The following is a 15,828-nucleotide window of genomic DNA, read 5'->3' as shown; positions in this document are numbered from 1 at the left end:
TGGTTTTGAATTCATAGCTTGTGACATCAAAATAAAAAATGCCTGGTGCTTTTGAAACACTGATCAGTTACAGGAAATTGAGATCCACAAGCAGTTACTCCAAAAGAAGTCAGTCTACTTAAATGTTCACTGCAAATTTGCTCAGTTCTAATGATTGCAGTGTCAAGGCACCTATGAGTATACCCTTTTCACAGCAGCAATCTTACCATTCCCAAATTACAGTTATTTGGTGCATAGTTTACTATATCCTTTACACTCAGGTCTCATGGGCGGAGCTCTGCCCTTAGTCCATGCTGTGTAACCTGAGAGTTGGAGGACTTGTGATGGCTGAGGCCTTTGCGCAGCACTGCGCCACCTCTCCTGCTGCGCCGTGATGCACTGCGCCGTGCCGCGGTGCCTTTCCCTCCCCGTGACACCAGTCTAGGTCATTGCCCCACGTGCCTACTCAGCGATCTGCCCTGGAAACGAGGAGCGCTCCTGCATGGTGTTGTCTCTCGTGGCTTTTGTATAGTTAATGCCTAATGCTCATATTTCCCCTTCACCCAACACTTTTCGTAGGTGCACCTTTCAGCTCGTTCTGAAGGAGGGCCACAGTATGTAATCTCTTAACACCTGGGTTGCTGTTACTCTGTACTTATTATTCGGAAGTTACTGAACATCATTTACACCAGCACTGGCTTGTGTGTATCAGTATATAAGTGCCACTAGCACTCCTTGCTACTTTCCCTTCCCACTTTCAGAAATGTTTTGGCTGTTTCATATGCTTGCTTCTAAAATATCTGCCTTTACCTGCTTTTGCTCTAAAACTTCTGCTTGCTTTCAAATTCCCTCTTCTAAGCCTTGTACTAGCTTTTCATTAGGCTTCTCTGGGGAAATCAACCAAGACCAAAATGTGTTAACTCATCAGTTAGGCAGGCTTAACACAGCTTTCAGTGATAGCTTCAAGTGTTTTTTTTTCTTTTTTTCTTTCTTTCCTTCTTCTCTCTTTTTTTTTAATACAGCCCTCTTTGCTTGTCAGTTGTCTTAAAGTTTCCGTAGGTAAACTTTTCAAAGGAGCCTTAAAGTGGTTGCTTGGTATTCTATTCCAAAACAATGCTTGGCAAAAATGGAAGGGTCTTCCGGAATAGTTTTTAAATTCAAAATGCACAAAGCTTCATTGTGGAAATTAAAATTTGGCATTTTAAATTCTCTCTCTGTCTTTTGATTGAACACAGTGTCATGGTGTCCTGCTGATACTCCTTATAGAGGGACTTAAGCATCTAAGAGCCTTCTATAGACCTTTTTGGAGGGCACCAGCTGCATTGAAGTCTAAGGTTGGGCACCTAAATATTTTGTGAATTGACTATTGGATAGTGGAGAAGTTGAAGAGAAAGGAAGAAGGGGGAATCTATAGAGATACCTAGTGTTTGGGTGGGTGGAGTTATCTTCCATTTTCTGTAAAAGTAGAGTGAGTGACTTATCTGTCTTCTAAGGGCAGGCAGAAAACTTGCAGAGCTGGAGCACAGCACAGTGCTGAGAAGCCAAGCGCGTTGTCATGTAAGAGCAGCATGGAGTGGATCACTGAAAAGGGCCTCCTGTTCTCTGCCATGGTTTGTCTTGCCCTTGTGTCTTGCTGTGCTTTATGAACCATAGCATCCTATTAGGAGTCTTTAGAAGAATCTTTGCTCTTATCCCCACCAGAGTGGGGAGTGGAGAAGAGCTGGCTTCTGAGGAGAGAAGGGGGAAAAAAAAAAAAAAAAAGAAAAGAAGAGGCTATTCCACTTGACAGCATTTGTTGTAGATCTCTCTTTAGCCTCCTCATAGAAGTGCCTGTTGTTCTGGTTGCTTTTAATCTCACCCCTTCAGGTCAAATACTGAGCTAAAAAGGAATAGCTTGTCCCTTGCAATCTCTCTATGTTCTGTAATCCCTGAAAAGTGAGGGTCACCCCCTGAGGGGTTCTTTTTGATGCTTTTGTCTTCCTGCTGTAAGTGGTATCAGCAGAGCATTTGCAAGTTACTATGCCAAGTATGATTTACCAAAAAAAAAAAAAAAAAAAAAAAGGCACCAAAACTATCTGAATGCCAAAGATCTTTCTCTTCAAAGTGGGTTTGAATTTGGGAGCTACTTAGAGTGAAGACCCTGAAGAAGAAATCCAGTAAAAGAGGGCTGTCCATCTTTCCATTCATGTTTTCATGAGATGGTGCTGAGTGACGGCAAATAGACCTGCACTGTGTCAGCTTAAACTGAATATCTAATGCTGTTGCTTCTGTTCTATGTGTTTCAAGGGTCCAAAAGGTGAAGCAGTTGGTTCTATAACCCAGCCGTTACCCAGCAGTTATTTGATCATCCGAGCTGCTTCAGAATCAGATGGTAAATGAATGGTATTTTTCCACATTTTGAGAACTTGTTAGAAAAAAGATGGCATTAGTTCTTTTACTATATCTATTACAGCTCTGTGTTTGCAGTTCCATAGTTATTAAAGCTCTCTGTTTGTGTAGTACATTTGGTTGTGTTGATACTAGAAGTTTTTCGTGTTTTTAAAGCAGAAGATTGACTTGAAGAAACTCATTGGGCTCTATACAGTTCCCTTGCTATGGTTGGGTAGAGGAGGAAAAGGACTTTTGGATTTCATTATGTTAATTTTTATCTAATACTCAACCTGTTTTCTTCACTAATGTGGACATACTTTGATTCTAATGCAACCATTTATGTATGATAAAATACAGTAACATTGCAGAGCTCTAGCAATAATAATTCCCTCAAAATACAGCTTTGTAACAACTCTTCATCACAGGGGAGGTGGTGCTCAATGTTAGTGCAACCATTTTGAAAAGTTATAAAAGGGAAACAGAATTTAAGACTGTTGTGCAACTTTTTTTTAGCAGCTGCTTTCCTTCTGTTGGCTAATTAAGCTTACCTGTGCAAACTTTAAAAGTAGCACTTTATTTGCCTTTAAATCAAGAGGTGTTTTTTTTTAACAAAAATAGTATAGTTGAAAGAGAATAGGAGAAGTGGCATTTTGGTGTTATTTATTCTAACTAATCTCTAAGCGTAAGTTTATGTTGCTTTCATTATTATATTTAAAAACTTTATTTATTGTTAATGACTTGCAAAGTTGGAAACTGATTATATACAGGGTAATGAAGAAATAAGGAATGGAAAGAATGAACAAATTATTTTCTGTTAGTTACATGACTTTTTGCAAAAAATTACAATATCCAAAGCTTTATATTGAAATGATATTTATATGTTACCATTATAGAGCCTTTTTCACATTGCTACTGTATTACATTGGCAAATTTTGCTAAGTGATGAAGTTACTTAGTCTTCAAAACTAGAGTATGGTGCAGGCAACTTTGGAGGAATCCGACAGATAGGGCCTAGATGGAGCCATAATACTTACCTAAAGGAAGAAATACTACAATATAGTGTAACAGGAGCATAGCTTACCCTGCTTGTTCTACCCTGAAACATATCTTGTAGCAGAGCTGGGTAGCTGTGAGTTATTTTTGTCACCACCAGATTTTTGTCACCAGATTATAAAAAAAATCCAATGCATGAAACATAGAACAACTCCTTTTCTATTGAAGTGTGCCTTTGATGGTATGGTAAACAGATTGAGAAAGGACTACGAAATTAGGAAACTGAAGTTATATAGCTCAAATACTTAATTTTTACTCTAATAACAAATCTTTCTTTAGGCAGGTGTTGGATGGATGCTTTGGAATTGGCTTTGAAATGTTCAAGTCTGCTTAAACGTACAATGATTAGGGAAGGTAAAGAACATGATTTGAACTCTTCAGCAGACAGCACACATGTCTCTCTCTATGGTCTGCTTCGTGCTAACAACTTACACAGTGGAGAAAACTTCCCGTAAGTAAAATAATTACTAAACCTGATTGTCCTTTTGGCAAAACCTCATAGTGATAACTTCAGTTTTCCAGAGGGAGAATCTCCTTCTAAGTTTACAGTTTCTTTTGCTCCTGAATTCCCTTTAGATGCCTTATTTGCTCTGTTTGTAAAAGCAAAATGGGTACAGAGGAAGGTTTGACCCAAGGAACTCAAAGTGGGATATCTTATCTGTAAGTTTTAAATATTCAGTTCAATTGTTAGTGTTTAATTTTTGGTGTCCTTAAGTTGGTCTCTCATATCTGCTTCACCTGCTTCACAAAAGTTGGTAGATGTGAATATATGTTGTTGGTCTTTGGTTGAAGTATGAATAATGTATTTATTTAAACAGTTTCAGTATGTTTTAGCTTTGAATTGTCAGATGAATTAATAATACTTTAGACACTATGTTAAGTCATTCAATTCAAAAACAGCACTAAGTTGAATTCTTACACCTAGATCTCTTCAGCCTTTTTGGTATCAGAAAGTGAAAAAAATTTATCATGTGGCATCCGGCGTCTAAGTACATTTGAGTAACTGCCTGTTCTGTTTAATAAATGCTTCCAGCTGGATTTTTGGGAGCATAATGAACTTTCTCATAAAAATAATGTTAAACAATCATGATAAATGGTGTTTTCAAACACCTTGATTGTGGCAGCAAAGTGCTTTAGAAAGTACAGGTATACTCCTTTATCTGAAATAACTAGGTCTGAAGCTTGAGCTGTTCGTGATTTTTCTGAGTAATCTTCCACAAATTCAATATACTTCCAATTGACATTAAAAAAGTATTTTGAATAATCCCTCACATATATGAAGAGTTGGTTGCCTGTCTGTCTTTTCTGGGTGGGCAGGAAGTTTGTGTTGCTGGTAAAGTATGTTTCTGTGTTTGAGGTGAGTAAAGCTTTGCACTGTGAAAAACATGATTCTTTCTGGCATAAATAGTCTGAGAAAAAGTGAATTGTTGCCTCAGATCCAATTCATGGCCCTGTCCACATGACCAAACAGTCTCATGGTGGAAGTTCCTGCTCCTTCCATTCTCTCATGAAAAAACAAAATTACTTTGTACAGTTCAGCTGAAGATCCGTAGCCATGAATAGTAATTTAATGTCTTCATGTTCTGGTTTGGTAGATAGGAACTCTTCAGTTGGCCCATATTACAATCACAGCAATTAGTTACAGGTGTTATGCTTAATTAAGACTAATGTTTTAATTAAGTAGCTTTTTGCACGTAGCCTATTCTAAGAGTGTTCAGTATTTAACTATCTAAGCAACAAAAAGTGTTCAGGCTCAATTTTAATGAGGTTGACAGGAGAGGGTGGTTTTAGCTCTGTATTAACACTACCCTACACATTTTCTACTTAAGGTTAAGCAGTTGCAGAGCCTCCCAGAAAGACTGAGGCATGCTCTGCTGTGGCTTGGTCAAAAAACTTAAGAAGGTTAACTCTCACCTGAAGCAACTCCTTTATCTTTGAAAAAAATCAATGTTTACTTATACTATCTGAGAGAAGAGGCAATGTTCTCTACCTGCCAATTAATGACTTGTTTGAAATACAACTTTAATTAAAGAATGTCTTTTTTTTTTTCATTTCATCTTTTTCTCCTAAGTAGAGAGCCATTTCCCCACCCTGTTAGTGCAATCCTGTTTATCCAAACTCTGCAGAAGTCTTTCTGCTTCTTTCCCATTATGCTATAGTGCTATTGCAACAATTAGTTGAATCTTGTTATTTAGGTTAGCTGTCTACTCGTGCAGTTGCACAAACAAATATTATGAATAAGTTATTTGAAGTGTTACCAAACATAACTTCTTCTCTAACAAACAGTGAACAGATTACAGATACTTCCAGACTTTTTTGATCTACATCCATGCCAGTATGTGGTGAATATAGGGAAGACTAATCTGAGAGTTTAACAGGTAAAAATATAAGGAAACTAGACAGTGCGTATAACATTTCAGTGCCAAGAGTGCATCCTATATTACTTCAGTAAGGCTAGTTTGACATTGCTGCCAGATCCATGTTGATACTCAGCGACATTAATGCTTTGTATTTTTGTTAAGAATCTGTTTTGGAAACAAAAATGTGGAGTTGAATATTCATTTTGTCTTTATTTTTTGTAGGTTAAATGACAGTGAAATTGAAAGGCATCAGTTTAAAGATCCAGACCTGTACTCTGACAAATCTGATAAGGAAAATGATCATGATCATGATGAATCTGATAATGATGGATTGGGGAAAAGTGAAGAAAGCGACAGTGACACATCAGAGCGACAGGATGATTCCTACGTTGATCCTGAACCAATTGATATTAAGGAAACTACTTATTTAGAACAGGGTCATGAAGAACTTGGGGAGGTAAAAGTGCTGTTTATGTAGTGGGCAGACCTCCTTTCCAAAGAGCAAGCTGGTATTTTAGGGGTCAAATCGTGTTTGGAAAACAGACTTGCAGGATTGGCTTTCATGTTTTTAGCAATACTGGGGAAAAATTCTTTCTACCTATGTTCTACTGTACTATACCACTGTTGTGCTTTTGTCTGCGATTCTGAGGAAAGCTAGTGGGAAGATTATTTGGAATGTTATTCAAACTGAAAGCATTTTTTTTTTTTTGAAAGGACCACCTGCAAGAGAAGCTGACTGCGTCTCTATCCTTTTGGTGTTGTTTCTAAGTGCTTTTTTATTAATTTATTTGCATTTTTTCTTCAAATGAAGTAGGAGCTGTAAATGTTTTAATGCAAGCTGAGGCCCTCCATTTTTCCTTTTTTTTTTTTTTTTTTTTTTTTATAGGTGTTAAGGAACCTTGGGGTTTGCAGAATTCAGTAGAAGGCTTGCTGTCCTTTTTTGGTTGCTTTAGATTCTACCACAATGCCCAAAGTTATCATTCCGCTTGTGCAGGTTGTCATGTGCATCTACATGAGGCAAATATGAGGGAGATTTGTTTAATTCTCTGTTAAGATGCCTAAAAGCTTCGTAACAGAAACCAAAATGAACTTTTACAGAAATCTCTCTCAAGCACTAGCTATGAGAGATTTTCTGTTTTTTAATACCTACTGGACATAACTGCTTGGTGCTTTGTTACCTTCTAGTATTGTTTTTACATGTCCTTTTAGAAAAGTTTAGGTTGGTAGATAGTTCTTGACTGTGCATTTTAGAACTGTTTTGGAAAGAAGGCTAGCTTTCCTACAGCCTTTGCTTTTGATTTCAGAAGCTGTAAGGAGAAATATCTTGTCTCTTGGACAGAAAGGAGGCATGCTGGGGGCTGCCATTTTTGCTCACTGAACTCTAAGTAGCTCTTTGAGGGAAAACAACTGATACCATTGACTGGTCAAGGCAGATGAAAAGCATAAATGCGGCAGCTTTCATGGTAGGGAAAAGTTAATAGGCTAGCAACTCTTTGCTTTATAAATCCTGCTCATGAGACCACAGGAAAATACTTGATACCTAGAAGAAAAAAAGCTAAGGGAGGACTTTGGAACAATGTTGTCTCCAATTTTTCTATAATATTTTAGGGCTGATGAAACAAATCTAGTTTTTAATGCTGAATAATAAATCTGGCATCCTGCGTTAAAGGTATATCATATGTGTGTTCAGAGGAACTTGGTTTTTCTCCCATAGTTACTTCACCTCTTTGGAGTATCCAGCTTTCCGTTCTCCTTACATTCTTAGAATATGTTGATCTCTTAAAAAAATTACTTTGTTTCGCCTTTCTGTAAGCAGTTTTTTATTCATCCTAGGCTGGGGAGGCTGCTCAGACAGAAGTAGTATCAGAAGAAAACAAAAGTCTGATCTGGACACTGCTGAAGCAAGTCCGTCCAGGAATGGACTTGTCCAAGGTTGTGTTGCCTACGTTTATCTTGGAACCTCGTTCCTTCCTGGACAAGCTATCCGATTATTACTACCATGCAGACTTTTTGTCTGAGTGAGTCAGTCCTATCTTTGATTTACTTTATTTTTGTTTTTAAACTAAAACTGATTAACAGGTGCGATAAAATGCTTGTTCTTTGTGTGCTCTTCTTTGACCAGACTGTGACTTAATTTGCATTTGAGTGTTTTCTAGCAAAATATCAAACATCAAATATCCTTAGGTTTTTGAAAGCTAAACGCTTGAGAGCTCATATGGTACATCTTGGAGGCTGTCTCCTATTAGTAATTTAATAACAATTCAGCTGCAGACACTTTTGTTTCAGCTTTTAGAGAGTGGTCAGAAGCTTTCTCAAAATTAGAGTTTTTTTGGTTTTTTTTTTTTCCTCTAGAATGCATATTTAAAATGGTAAAACAGCACCAGGTAGCATTTTTTAAAAAATCTGTAACTAAATACAAATTTAAGATGTATTTACACGCTCAAATAAAGCTAGTATTTTAAGGGAAGCAAATTGAAATATTGTTCAACTCAGTTCTGTACATGAGTAGAACAGTTTTCTAAAGCAGTATGTTTTATAAATCAAAGAACTGGAGTGGATGGAAGAACTACAACAGGATTTAGTGATACAAAGGTCTAAATACTGTACATCCTCCACTACTTTTCTTTCTTGTGATTAAGTTTGGTTGGCTTTTGAAAATAAACATTTTTTTTTATGTCTTTCTTTATGTATATAATAAGAGAGAGAGCTTGTCTGGGCCTAAAGTTTCGCAGTGTGGTCTGGAAAGATACAGTTCTATTTTGGAGAGAGGGAAGGATTCAGTTTGTCAAACTAAAAGTGAAAGTGAATGTTTTCAAAGTACAGTCTTCTGAGATGGATTACACCACAAGTGCAGGGCCTGTTAGAAGTAGAGAGAAGCAGAAGTCAAAGATTTTAAAAAAATATATATAGTATATATATAATATATACATATATATATTTATTTATTTATAATATATATATATATTTAGTGTAACTTCAAATATGTTTTTGATTTTTATTACTCTTTGGACAAGTGAGTTTTCTAAATGTTAAGAGAACTCAAGTTTACTTCAGTAATCTTGTCCTTTATATACGCAATATATTTTGGTAGCACTGGCTCCGAGACCTGACCTTGGGGAAAATTTGCATGGAAGGTGCTTGAGAGTAGTTTTCCAAGAAGGATTTTGCCAGTACTGGAACATAATAGTTTCTGAGATCTGCAGGATTTTTTTTGCATGTTCCTCTTTTATCATTCAAACAATTTTTGTTCTGCTGTATCTGCACGGTCATTTAAATATTGACATCTTATATAAAAAGAAAAAAAGGTCAAATACATTCTATGTATGCTTCCTCATGCTCTGTGGAGTATGTTGTAGATAAGAGAAAACTTATCCAACAGACTAGCTGAAAGAAACACTAACTTACCGTACACTTTATTTTGCATTTACACAAATTCTTGCTGTTATTTTAGTAGGTTTCTGGCAATCTATGTTTCGTCATTTGTACAGTTAGAGATTCCCTTTTCAGAAAAGACTCAGTCTTGAAAGTGGTGTTTCTTATCTTCTATTTGATTTACATTTTGACACAACTGTTCGAAAAATGTTTGTTTTGGCACATCATACTGAAAGATTTACAATACTGCAAATCACAATATCATCATTTTGGTTGGTTCCTAGTTATAATATGTATCATAGGGATTAACAGGGTGTTGTAACTGAAACAGTACATAATGTAATTCATTTCCATGTTTGATCTATTCTATTTTTTTTTTTTTTTTTTTTTTTTTTTGTAGAGCTGCTCTTGAAGAGAATGCTTACAACCGTATGAAGAAAGTAGTGAAGTGGTATTTGTCAGGATTCTACAAAAAGCCAAAGGTTTCGCATATTTTGTCGTTATATTAGTGGTTTTGTCTAGTTTCAGAGCTTTGCGATGTGATGGAGTATGTTTTTGTTGTTTAATTATGTTGTTACACTTTTTTAAAAAGCAAGGTTAGGTTTTTGTTATTTATACAACTGGAAATCAGACATTTTTGGTCACTAGCCATGCTTAAAATGGACTATATTCAGCTGTTTCATTTTTCTCTTGAAGTAGAAACTGAACTAATTTTTTTGAGATAAAGTTGAGATATTTCTTTGTTTACCACTCTTTGATGGCATATTTCTGGTGAGAGGGAACAGTAATATTTCCATTTCTTCAGTTAGCTTTGTACTATATATTCTTTTTGTAGTCATGTTAGTGGGAAACAGTATTGACGGATGAAAGGACAATAATTCTCAATTTCTGTTTGTCCTGATATGCAGGCTGGAAAAGTTTAGTGCGGCTCCCACATTACGAAGAGTAGAATAAATGTGCATAATATTCAGATGATGAACTCAAGTACAATATGTTCTAAATTATATATAATACTTTTCTTTTTTCCTCGGTCTTATCTTCAGTCAGGCTGGTAAAGTATTTTTTTAAGTTCTCTACCTGCGTTGCATGACTCTGTTTCTGTTTATGTTCAGGGACTTAAAAAACCCTACAATCCTATACTTGGTGAGACTTTCCGCTGCATGTGGATTCATCCAAGGACGAATAGCAAGACGTTTTACATTGCAGAACAGGTAGTTACAATAACTGAAAAAAATATTTTTGAGAAAAATACATTAATAGCATTTTTGTGGTAGACAAATGATGTGGTAATTTCAGAAAAGGGATTTAAATACATGAAAAATACTCCAAAGGCTTTCCTGATGAGCATTGCTCTTTTACAAATGTCTCTTTTAGTCTATCTTCTGTGACAGGCAGAGACATAGCAAGCGAGAGAAACAAAGAGGTGTTTCCAGCATTTCTCTTCCCTCCTCCTCCAGTAAAAGTCTGCCATTAGTTTTCTGAGTAACTCTGAAAATCCAATAAGACTGTTTGCTTGATCTTTGTCTAAAAAATGTCTAGAACTTGGAATTTTACATTTTGTCATTGTTAGCTCCAGATTTATGTGATGTTTCATTATTTTTGTTCAAATATGTGTGTTTTCAACAGGTATCTCACCATCCTCCAATATCTGCCTTCTACGTTAGCAACCGCAAGGATGGATTTTGCCTTAGTGGTAGCATTCTGGCCAAGTCCAAATTCTATGGTAAACAATATTATGTTTTTCTGGATGTACCATTATTGAAGAAGTGTAAGATGTGTGCATATGCCACAAGCAGAGTTTTGTGAACAAAAGAAGGCTGTTAAAGGAACTGGGGTTTTGATCATTGTATTCACCTTTCCTTAAAAAATTTTAATTACTGGTCTTGGGAGTAATCAGTGTTTTGATTTATAATTGGAGATGGTGCTTTTTATAATGTCTTCACTGGAAATGAGAGATTGCAGCCTTGAATATACCAGTATTCTTAATTTTACTGCTCAATTTTTAGAGAATGTTTACTGTTGTCTTGCAGAGGGGAAAACTACATGCTAAAATATTCTCTCTTCAAATTTTAGGGAATTCGCTATCTGCCATACTAGATGGAGAAGGACGACTAACATTCCTAAATAGGGGAGAAGATTACGTAATGACTATGCCATATGCTCATTGTAAAGGTAGTGGGTTTTTTTCGCTTGCTAGATGGCAAAGTTCTGAGAACAGAAGCTCATTATTCAAAGCAGCACATTGTCTTGGGTTTGAGCTCATCAACTGCAAAGAGTTTTCTGAACGTAGGCAACATTGTTTCTCTTTGTCTAGACTTCAACATATTTTAACAGGACAAAAATGCAGTTGTTTTTAAAGCAATGATCTGGTTTTGACTCAGACGGAAGGATTTTTTTCTCAACGTAAATGGGAAAAGTGTGTGTGTGTGTGTATGTATATAGCTATCTGTCATAATGATAGTAGTTAGCTGAATTTGAATTGCTTTCTTTCTATAGAACAGTTCTGTTGAGCTTCTCTAGTATTTTTTCTCTTGTAAATGTGAATGTCAGGCTAGCATCTACCCCTGAATAAATTATTTGAATGTAAATTATGCCTATTTATGTCTAGCTGTATATTTTCTGCCAAAATTTGGCCAGTTAGCAACTATACCACTTTCTTTATTTGAAATGTATGGAAATGAGTTAGCAGAATTAAATAATTTGGCATTATATTGGTAGGCCCTTTTCTTTCAGTTTTTCATGGGTATCTTTGATACTCTATTTATTTGTTTGATATGGCTTTGACAAAAATTACCACTTAAAATGAATGCATGTGTAGATACTTTTTTTTTAAAGCATGCATATTCTTCCACCCCACATGTAATTCACTTGGATGTTTGTGTGTGGTTGGGTTATGTTATTTGACAGAAAGATAATGCTCATATTTAGGAAAGATCATCTGAAGAGATAATAAATAGAACTGTTCTCTACTTTTCCTCTGACACCACAGTGTTTACTCTTGGAATTGTTAAAAATTTTGTATCTTGTTTAGTTACAACAGTTCATTTTAACACACTTTTTCTTTCCGTTTCCAGGAATTCTTTATGGCACAATGACTTTAGAGCTTGGGGGAACTGTTAACATCACTTGTGAAAAAACTGGCTACAGTGCAACCATTGAATTCAAGCTCAAGGTTAGGAAATGCTGTGGGTGGCCACCAGAAAAGAATGAGTGTAAAAATAAATGATCAGGTCACTTTGTAGATATGATCTAATTTCTTCTTCTTTAATATGGAGTTGGTTCTCTGTCTTTTTTTCTGCAAACTGAAGAATTTTCATGTCAGTTGCCTCATATCCGTCTGTGTATCTAGCAAGTAACAATTTAGAACAATAGGGCTTATATTGTTGTGTATTGTTTGTTTAATATACACTTCTGGATCCAAAGTCTGAACTGAAATTTAAAACTCTGTCCTTAATCTCTGATTTTAAGGGTACTTCCATTACACGGCTAATATTGTTAAATGCATGAATCTTAACATCAGCTGTGGTGGGTAAAAGAAGGGTCTATTTTATCTCCTGCCAGGGCAATAGCATGTGTTTAGGAAAATTTGTAAGAACAAAGAAAGTACTTAGTGATCTGATAAGCATCTCACGCATTTTGTAAGGTGCTAATGATATCTTGAAAGCTGAGTTGGAATAAAATAGAAAATAAGCCAAGAGGACCTATACCCCATGATTTTTTTTTTTTTTTTTTTTTTTTTTTTTTTTGGTAAGCTGAAAATGTTCAGGATCTTTTTGAACCACCTGGACAACCATTGAAGGGGAGCCCAAACACAAGTTCCCCTCTTCTATCCACGATGAAACTTAAGTTGCTTGTGACTCCTTCAGAAAAGATGATGCAAAAGTTTTGACTAGCATTTTGATCAGTCTGATGCCCAAGGCTAAGTTACCTGTACTGTTTTTGAGAGCTGTATCTGCTATAGAGAGTGTTCAAAACCTAATAAGTAGGTGCAGTAAAATTAATGTTAATATTTGTAGTACTGCCACCTTCCCATTCACAAAGATGAAACAGAGGTTTCCTTGCTACATGCTGATGGCTTGCACTTCTGAAAAGATACTTCTGGTATCTTTGAGACAAAAATTGATTTGAGACTGAACAACCATTTGTAAAGGAGAAGCATGTACAGGGGAAAACTATGTATTCAGGTGAACTTACAGGTGAAAATTAAAAGTTAGGAGGCTGTATGAATTGAAGTTTTACCTCATCAGCCTACAGGATACATGTACAGATTATCAAAAAGGTTGAAAGAAATCCCCAGCAATCATATTTGTTGGTGCTTTTGCAAGAGTTCATCCCTAGTAACAAAGAACCCTGGACAAAGTGGTGAAATTAGTATAGTAGTGACAGCTTCCTCCAAGACAATATTGTCACTAACAGTTTCTTGCATTATTTGACATTTTATTTCCAGAATTCTTAGCCAATTCTTAGACTTTTGTCCAGCAAAGCTTTTGAGAAAATAAAGAATAACTTTCTGTGTATTTATATTTATTTCTGAGATTAAATAGGCAGAAGCTATTATATTGAAATCAGTTAAGGTGGTTTGCATCAGATTTCAAAACTGTACTTTTTCCTTAACACTTGACATGTATTAAAATGTAATTTGATATTAAAATGAAAGCATTTCTCCTTGTTTTACAGCCATTTTTGGGTAACAATGACAGTGTTAATCAAATATCAGGGAAGATTAAGCTTGGCAAAGAAGTTCTGGCTATTTTGGAGGGTCACTGGGTAAGTAGCAAGTGATAGTACTTTATAAATTCTGGCTGACAGGTAAGACAAATGAAAATAGTACTCTATTACAGAATAAATTCCTAAGTTCAGAGAATTTGTAAGTCTTGCTTTCATGAAAAGGATCTTGTTGAAGTCAGCTCAAGAAGCTTATAATGTTACATTTGGTTTCAGGAATTACTATAGAGTCGATAGAATGTTGCTTGCAACTCTCAGTGGTGGCAAAGTTGAATGTGTTTACGTAGTTCATGAAAAATTATTTTTCAGCTTGTAAAATGCCTTTAATGTAAATGTTAGCGCTTGAGGAATTGTTGTGGCACCAGCCATAACCAGAAACATTCAAACTTGATTTAGGTCTGGTGAAATGATAGCATCACCATTGTTTTTTGGGAGCATTGTAATGGTTCTATTGCTTCTCTATTCCAAGTTAGAACTAGTACAGGGTGCAGAAATTAGCCTTTGAAAAAACATATTTTATTATTAGCTGTATGTATCCAAAAGAAAAGAAATTCATGTTACAAAAATTGCTCATGCCTCCCTTTTGTGTTATTTTGGCACTATTGCAATTAAGCTAACTAAACTATATATGTTGCAGGACAGTGAAGTTACCATTAGTGACAAAAAGACAGATGTTTCAGAGACCTTCTGGAACCCAACATCTGATATCAAGCAGCGTAGATTACTTAGATACACAGTGAAGTTTGAAGAGCAAGGTGACTTTGAGTCAGAGAAGTAAGTTCACTTTAGAAGCATGTATAACTGTTTTTACAAAATCAAACTCATATTATCTTCTCCAAATTGTAAACTTCAGCTAGTAGGTGATACTGCCTGTTTCACTATATTTTCTGATCATGACCTATAAAACAAGAAAGGAACGCTGTTAAATACAAACGCATTATTTACAAACTTCATAATAATGGAAAGTCTTAATGAAAATGTAGATTGAAGATACATTACACTATGGTAATATTCCTCTTAGAGGTTGATTTGTTTACTTAGCCTCTAATCAGGGAAATGTTTACAATTTTTTTCCGTCAACTAGATTGTAACTCTTTATATTGCTCACTTGTCAGGCTTTGGCAACAAGTGACTCGAGCAATAAATAACAAAGACCAAACAGAAGCTACTCAAGAGAAATATGTTCTGGAAGAAGCTCAGAGAAAGGATGCCAAAGAGAGGAAACTTAAAGGTGAAGAGTGGATGTGCAAACTGTTTGATCAGGATTCAGTCACAGGAGAATGGCACTACAAATATGCAGAGTAAGTGCCGGAATGTCTGTAACAGCTGCTTGGTAAATATTTGAAAGTGACTGTTGCTTAACCTCTTGTGATGGTTTCAGGAGCAAAAGGACTTGGATGTATGGCTGAGTTCAGACTTGTAAAACAATGAAATGCTACTTAATATTCCTACTTGTTATGTGTTTTAATTAAAATTCACAATTTGTTAGCTGAACTTGATTGGCCAAAGAGAGGATATTAATATGGAGTATTGAAAAGATAGTGACTGCTTCTGCAGGGAATCATGTTTCATGTAACCATTGCAATGGGCATTTTTCTCTTTGTCTTTATGCTTATGAGCCTCTCTGAATTCATGCTATGTGTTAGGGCTTTATTGGGCCCAACACTTCAGGATGCAGTGTGCTCCTTCTCCCTCTCTCTCCCTCTCTCTCTCTCTCTCTCTCTCTCTCTCTCTCTCTCTCTCTCTCCCCCCCCTTTTTTTTCCCTGTATTAGACAGACTACAGCAGCTACAAAGCTTTTTTCCAGGCTGGAAAATATGGTATATACAGGCATAGAATCATAGAATCAGTAAGGTTGGAAGGGACCTCTGGAGATCATCTAGTCCAACCTCCCCGCTCAGCAGGGTCACCTAGAGCATGGTAGACAGGGTTGCAGCCAGGCGGGCCTTGAAGATCTCCAGACAAGGAGA

The 15,828-nt window shown here is 36.1% G+C and overlaps 1 protein-coding gene across 5 annotated transcripts in view; it reads left to right on the top strand.

The window, feature by feature from the left end:
- OSBPL8 (oxysterol binding protein like 8) overlaps nucleotides 1–15,828 on the top strand; it is a 103,808-nt gene that overhangs the window by 77,214 nt on the left and 10,766 nt on the right. For all 5 annotated transcript variants that reach the window (XM_062584677.1, XM_062584713.1, XM_062584685.1 and 2 more), the window contains 12 exons: nucleotides 2,266–2,350; nucleotides 3,682–3,853; nucleotides 5,985–6,219; nucleotides 7,596–7,780; nucleotides 9,535–9,616; nucleotides 10,247–10,345; nucleotides 10,761–10,857; nucleotides 11,208–11,306; nucleotides 12,209–12,306; nucleotides 13,812–13,901; nucleotides 14,497–14,633; nucleotides 14,975–15,160. In XM_062584677.1, coding sequence (XP_062440661.1) covers nucleotides 2,266–2,350; nucleotides 3,682–3,853; nucleotides 5,985–6,219; nucleotides 7,596–7,780; nucleotides 9,535–9,616; nucleotides 10,247–10,345; nucleotides 10,761–10,857; nucleotides 11,208–11,306; nucleotides 12,209–12,306; nucleotides 13,812–13,901; nucleotides 14,497–14,633; nucleotides 14,975–15,160 — 1,565 coding nt within the window. The remainder of the gene's footprint in view (nucleotides 1–2,265; nucleotides 2,351–3,681; nucleotides 3,854–5,984; nucleotides 6,220–7,595; nucleotides 7,781–9,534; nucleotides 9,617–10,246; nucleotides 10,346–10,760; nucleotides 10,858–11,207; nucleotides 11,307–12,208; nucleotides 12,307–13,811; nucleotides 13,902–14,496; nucleotides 14,634–14,974; nucleotides 15,161–15,828) is intronic.

The sequence above is a fragment of the Rhea pennata genome, chromosome 1, assembly GCF_028389875.1.
Source record: "Rhea pennata isolate bPtePen1 chromosome 1, bPtePen1.pri, whole genome shotgun sequence".
NCBI lineage: Eukaryota > Metazoa > Chordata > Aves > Rheiformes > Rheidae > Rhea > Rhea pennata.
This window is presented reverse-complemented; position numbering and strand designations above follow the sequence as displayed.